The sequence below is a fragment of the Fistularia commersonii genome, chromosome 3 (assembly GCF_037954325.1).
Source record: "Fistularia commersonii isolate RoL2024-O1a breed Wild chromosome 3, RoL_Fcom_v1.0, whole genome shotgun sequence".
NCBI classification, from domain to species: Eukaryota; Metazoa; Chordata; class Actinopteri; order Syngnathiformes; family Fistulariidae; genus Fistularia; species Fistularia commersonii.
This window is the reverse complement of record NC_141286.1, coordinates 17,104,835-17,110,771: the sequence shown is the minus strand read 5'-3', so window position 1 is coordinate 17,110,771 and position 5,937 is coordinate 17,104,835. Positions and strand designations below refer to the sequence as shown.

The 5,937-nt window shown below is 37.7% G+C and overlaps 1 protein-coding gene across 1 annotated transcript; it reads right to left on the bottom strand.

Annotated features, from left to right (window-relative positions):
- Nucleotides 1-586: 586 nt before the first annotated feature.
- LOC147235701 (interleukin-17C-like) lies at nucleotides 587-5,346 on the bottom strand. Its single transcript, XM_086139675.1, has 3 exons — nucleotides 5,133-5,346; nucleotides 4,661-4,911; nucleotides 587-2,957 (listed from the first exon to the last, which is right to left on the bottom strand). Exons 1-3 carry the CDS (start codon nucleotides 5,154-5,156, stop codon nucleotides 2,720-2,722), a joined length of 513 nt encoding a protein of 170 aa, XP_085995801.1. The 5' UTR covers nucleotides 5,157-5,346; the 3' UTR covers nucleotides 587-2,719.
- Nucleotides 5,347-5,937: the final 591 nt, after the last annotated feature.

Here is a 5,937-nt window from a genome sequence, read left to right as displayed (position 1 = left end):
CTATCCCTCTCTGCATCATGTCAACCAACTCGCTACCTTTTCAAGTCATAGTCCCAATACTCTAAGTCCCTACTCTCAGTCCTAGACGCTTGCCTTTCCTGTTCTCTCTCTGCCTCTTAACACGCATTCCTCCTCTCCTTCTTTGACCTACAGTAGCCCAGTTTTGGTTCCCTGTAGGTCATCAGTACCGATGGTGCTCGTTGTTAACCCAGGCCTCGACCGATCCGGTATGATCTGTTATTATATTTGATTCGTATGTTTGGTTTTGGCAAAAGTTTTACGCTGGATGCCCTTTCTGATGAAACCCTCTGCATTTATTCGGGCTTGGGACCGGCTCAGGGAAACACTGGGCCATGCCGCTCTAAATCTGCATTACTTAATATATGCAAAACAAAATTTAATTGAAATAACAGTATGAACACACATTGATATCAATTTGATGACTCAGCTTTAGATGTACTATGTTCCATATTTACATTCATAACAGTAAAATAAAAATGAAAATCAATAAGAATAAGTAGCACCCTTGAATCTGTTGAAACATCAAAATGCACATACAATTCAAACAATCTTTGGTGGTAAAATTATTTTATTTTTTGTAGTAACAGTGCACATGCAGAGAGGTATAAATATAGCCAGCTCAAACAGGAGGACTTTATCAGAAATTATACAGGACATCATGACACATCTAAACTTTGAAGTCTATGTTGCTATAGCCCTGTAAAAAGAGAAAATAATAGACCAAAAATTACTTGCAAATTGAAGTGCTATATGAATTTCTGCCTCATAGAGCTGAAAAAATATGTCTGTAATATATATTTTTTGGTGCTTCAGTAAATCAGTCTTATCCAAAGGATCAGTTTATCACATTTTAACTCAAAGTATTGTCAACTGTTTACATTCATAGTCTGACTAATAACTTTTTAAAACATTTATTGCAAGAAATTGAAATTGATAATTAAAAAAATATATAACATCCAAAAGCCACAATAGATTAAGTTTTATAAAAAAAAAATCCCAATATTTTTTAAAGAATCTCATTCCCCAGAGGGAACCAGGTACAATGGATCTGTTCACGAGCAGCAGTGGGTAATCATCGAAGATAAATTCTTTCTATACTCAAGTGCTTTTCCGAGTATCCGTACTTAACTTGATACCGGGGGTATTGCTGTAAAAGGATTATCAGGACAGGAAGAATAATTTCAATATCCTGTCATTCACACCTCCTTATGTCCCCCGTAATTTTTTAATGCTTCAAGATTCAAAAATACAAAAAACAAATTGCTACACATATCATTAGGAAATTGCAAAGTTTGTTAATGCAATCTAGTGCATTTACTTGTGTCTCTGCTAGGTGTTTGTTCTTTACACCAGTCTCATGACGAATGTCCGGAATATCTGGAAATTGCCAGAGTCTTAGTTTTATATCTACTCTATAAATATGGTAAGCTTGCATCTTATTTCATTTCATTCTAAGGAATGATTCAATAACCTTATTTTTCAAAGTGCAAACCTTTCCTTTCATTGTCCATAAAGTGCATCAAGTCACAGTGACAAACACCACGTCATTTTGCTACATTTCACTGTCACAATAAAGTGCACACTCCTTTGCTGCAAAATTAGGCTAACTACTGATAAATATAAACAGCATTGTGATGCTTTTGAGCAAAAACATCTCTTGATGACCGTTTCTCAAAGCTCTCATAAGCTCTCTTGCGGGCCGACGTGCCACAGAGGGTTAGAGTGGTCGTCCGTTAAACCAAACATTCCTGGCTCAATTCCCGGCTCTTCCGAGCCTGTCAAAGAGTTGTTGAGCAAGACTCTGCTCCCCCGTCTGCTCATGGTTCATTCATGATGGGTTCAATGCAGTGGTCAAAAGTCACTGATGTTTTGCTCTAAGTAAAAATGTATGTGACAACAAAGGCATTTCTTCTTCTAGTGTTCAACGGCTAAATTGACAGCCCTCACATCATTACACTTATGAAGGACAAGGAAAAAGAAGATAATCATATTTCAATGATAAATTCAAACAAAGTACCTCAAAACTTTTTTTTCAATATAAATGGCTACTGTGCCATAAATTATAAAAAGTAATTAATCTGTTTATCGATATAGATTTTTTTGAATTTGGCTCAATTTCCATGGGACTGGAATGACTCAGTTTAAGGTCAACAGCACTGGGGCCATGAATTCAAGACCATGTGTTATATAATATGAAAGATGCTGCCATGGCATAAATTCCTACTACTTTAATCCAATTAACCTTTTTTCCTTTCTTTCTCTTTCTTTCTGGCAAACTAAATTTCAAATGTTGGTAAACAGATACATATTCTAACAGGAATGATTGTTTAAATATCTGGCATGTCTTTAAGGTTACAGTGTTATTTGACAGTGTTTGTCTGTAACTTAATTGGCAAAATAATCAAGTAATACCTTTTTTCATTGAATAAATGAGAATAAATTAAAGAAATTATAGCTTATCTTATTTGGCAGCGATATAACTTATGATCCCTGACCAAAATATGGTACTTTTGTTTTCACTAAATTTATAATGTAAGAGTATAGACGACTATCAACATTTTCCAATTGTGGAAAATGGCATGTCATGTATTCCATAATATTAGAGCTCATAAGCTTTCACAGAATGCTGCACTGGGACCATTTTGTAATGTTTAACCTCGTAACTGAAACTTTGGATAATAGCATTTACATTTGTTGATTATGCAATGTATTTTGGCACAACACAAACACAGGCCACAGGGATATCAATGAGATGCCTTTCAACCACAAATTTATTTGGGTCAAATGGACACCGACCCTTCTTCAGGACCATCAGTGGAGCTAACAGAGGCCTGGAATTGTAGCTCAGGTCTTCACGCTGATTGATGATACAACCCTGACAAAGACACTCGGCGAACACAATGTCCAGAGGGAACCTGGTCTCATCCCGATGGAGCCTGACAGAGACAATCACACAGAAAAAGCATCAAGCATCTTCATGATGGCTCTGCATGGAAATCAAAACAGCAACTTAGAAGTAGTTACTTTCTCCAAGGTATTTCTTTAAGAAAAGACAAATGGGTACGATTTTGATCAAAAGCAGGAATAGAGTAAAGTTTACATATGTGACAGGAAACGCCGGCCTTTAATTTTTAGGTAGCCTTGTGGTCATGTGACATGACATGACACCGGTAGCTCACAGCACAGGACTCCTTTTTGTTGTTTTTCAAAACGTGGCAAAAGCTGAGAGTCAAGCACCTGTACAACTTAGCTGTGCCGGCGGTGACAAAACAGCCCAAAAAGGAGTTATCTTCTTGGATTTTAGCAACTCAAATTCAGTTGAACATGAAACTGAGAGGGAACAGCATTTTAGAGCAGCATTCCTGAGGGGCGAAACTTTACAGAGGTTACTAAGCATTTCCTTACGCCAACCCGGACGGAAAGCTAAGGCAAACTACAGATGTCAAGACAGTTAGTGTAACAACTGTGTTTTTCCCACCATTACCACTTAAAATCCTCAACTTAGTGATGTATTAATCTGTAGGCCATCAGGCGCTCGCTATTCTGTCCTTTCGCCCCAGCTATATTGTGAAACCACCTCCACTTCATTATTGTATTTATTTCTCTGTCTTTTTATATCTATATTTAGTTTGGTCTCTGCTGTGTAGTGAACAGCCCTTGTGAGTTGGTTCCTGTTGCTTTGTAGTGAATAACACTTGCCATTCTTATCTGGCTACGTCTTGTTTGGAGTGAATTCCTAAAAAGGTTGCTTGTTTATGGTTGGCGTGTAGGTGTAATATTTAGTATTTCCTCTGGGATGTCGCAGCCACAGCTGACCGGTTACACTTATTTTGCTTTCTTGTTAGATTTTCCATCCTTCTCATCTCAATTGTTTTTTTTTCATCAGAAATCAGCATATGAACACATAATTTTACCTGACTTATAACTTAATAAAACGGACTAATTTCTGCACATAAGCTTCCGTCTTATCTTCAATCATTCTATTCATTAACTCAACCTGTGTAGTAATCCAAGTCAGCTTTAGGTGGGTTACATATGAGACGAGATGTAAGAACAACTTAATTTATCCCGAAGGAAATTGTTGTGCCAGAGTTTCAAGCAAAAACATAACAGTAATAGATAATAGTAGGAAGGAGGGAGAATAAGAAATACAATAAAATATAAATTGTCATGGTTAAGGCTATCAAGTGTTTTAAGGTCTTAAGTACAAATATAGATAAATATGTACTGTATGACCGGGGGTCAGAGGAGTATTTAAAATAATCCAGCCAGCCCACCATCACAGATTAAACAATAAGAATTACACGGTTTAAAATAATGAACACTCAAATGAAAAAAGTGTAGCTATATGATAGATAATCCAGCACCAAGACAAACATGTATTTTAAAGATTAAACAGCAAACAGCAGGTAATAACATTAAAGTCTTCCTATATAAAAGAAAAAACAGAGCTTTTCAGCCTATTGCATTGCACAATGCTTCTTTAACTGTTTGTAGGTCAAGTAGCTTTTAGTAATAAATCTAACAATCAGGTACTTGAGTATTTAAACCCATGACTTATTTATATATAGTGGATTTTTTTAATGCGTTTTAATAGGTGAATTTAAGGCATTTACGGCGATCAACGAGAGCGTCTTACTTGTAGATCCAGGGCGCCAAAGCGCGGCTGCCAACGTCTCCAAAGGTGTCCTTGGCCGTCCGCACGCATGTACGGTTATCCTGCGGCGGTAACAGGTCGCCCTGAATACGAAGATTGTCCCAGTAGTTCCTGCTGAACTTTTCGGCCAGACTATTAAACTGGACCAGGTTTACGCATTTGGATCTCCGGATAACCGCGGACGCATGGCAAGAGGCGCGGGGAATGAGGATCAGCAGGCAGTTCACGGAGAGCTGTAACCGGGACCAAAAAAGGGGGAAAGAAAAGGAAAACCAAAGATTAACTACCAAGAAATACAAATAAAAAAATAACAAAAAAAAAAAAAAAAAATACAAACAAACAAATAAACGGTATATGTGCCCATTCGGGAGGCTGTACGGAGAAGTGATACAACCGCTTAGAATTGAGGTGAATGAGGCTAAAAGCGCTCTCTCTGGTGAAAAGTTGTAATTACCATTTGCAAGGCGAGCAGCGTCATCTTGAGCCCGGACAGGTGTGACTGAGACGTATTAGTCCATTGAAACTAAAAAATAATGTCTACAGCATCCATATATAAAGGCAACAAAGTCGTTTGCCTCAGCATCTCATTGTAATGAAAGAGAGAAAGAGAGAGAGAGAGAGATGTGTGTGTGTGTGTGTGTGTGTGTGTGTGTGTGTGTGTGTGTGTGTGTCTGTGGGTCTGTGTGTGTGTCTGTGGGTCTGTGGGTCTGTGTGTGGTGGGGTGACAAGGTGTCGCAGTCAAATACCAAACACATCTGGACACGCCTCCTGCAGGCTAACCTGACAGACAGACAGTGGAAAATCCCTCTTAACTCTTTCCAATGTTGTCTAATATACTTGGATCTATTTAAATGGATTTGTTTGTGAATTGATCACTGCGATATTATAAATTACATTTACATAGTGATTGATTTTAATCATCTTTTAGGTATAATGTCTTAGATATCTTCCTCTTTCTGTTGTCATCATCGCAGATGCTCTGACCTCACACACCTGACAAACACCCACAAGTAACTGTAGCCAATATTAATGTAAATACAAGAAACAAGTCAAATGTGCTGTAGCATATCAGTTTTCTTTTAGAATGTTTAACAAAGTTTTCCCTGAATGAACCATTCCTGTGTTTGCATTCTTCACAAGTTAAGTTAATCCTTGGAGTTCACAAGAAACCAGAGTCTGACAGCAGTTTAGAATGCCCCCGTTAAAAAATATTCAAACTGACTCTGAATGTCCTTTTGACCAAAGCCAATATTTGAACC

Coding starts and splice junctions, on each gene's coding strand:
- LOC147235701 (XM_086139675.1), bottom strand. CDS start 5,156: ATGACGCTGCTCGCCTTGCAAATG. Junction 4,912..5,132: donor CGCTGCTCGCCTTGCAAATG/GTAATTACAACT, acceptor TCCCGGTTACAG/CTCTCCGTGAACTGCCTGCT. Junction 2,958..4,660: donor TTGGCGCCCTGGATCTACAA/GTAAGACGCTCT, acceptor TGTCTCTGTCAG/GCTCCATCGGGATGAGACCA.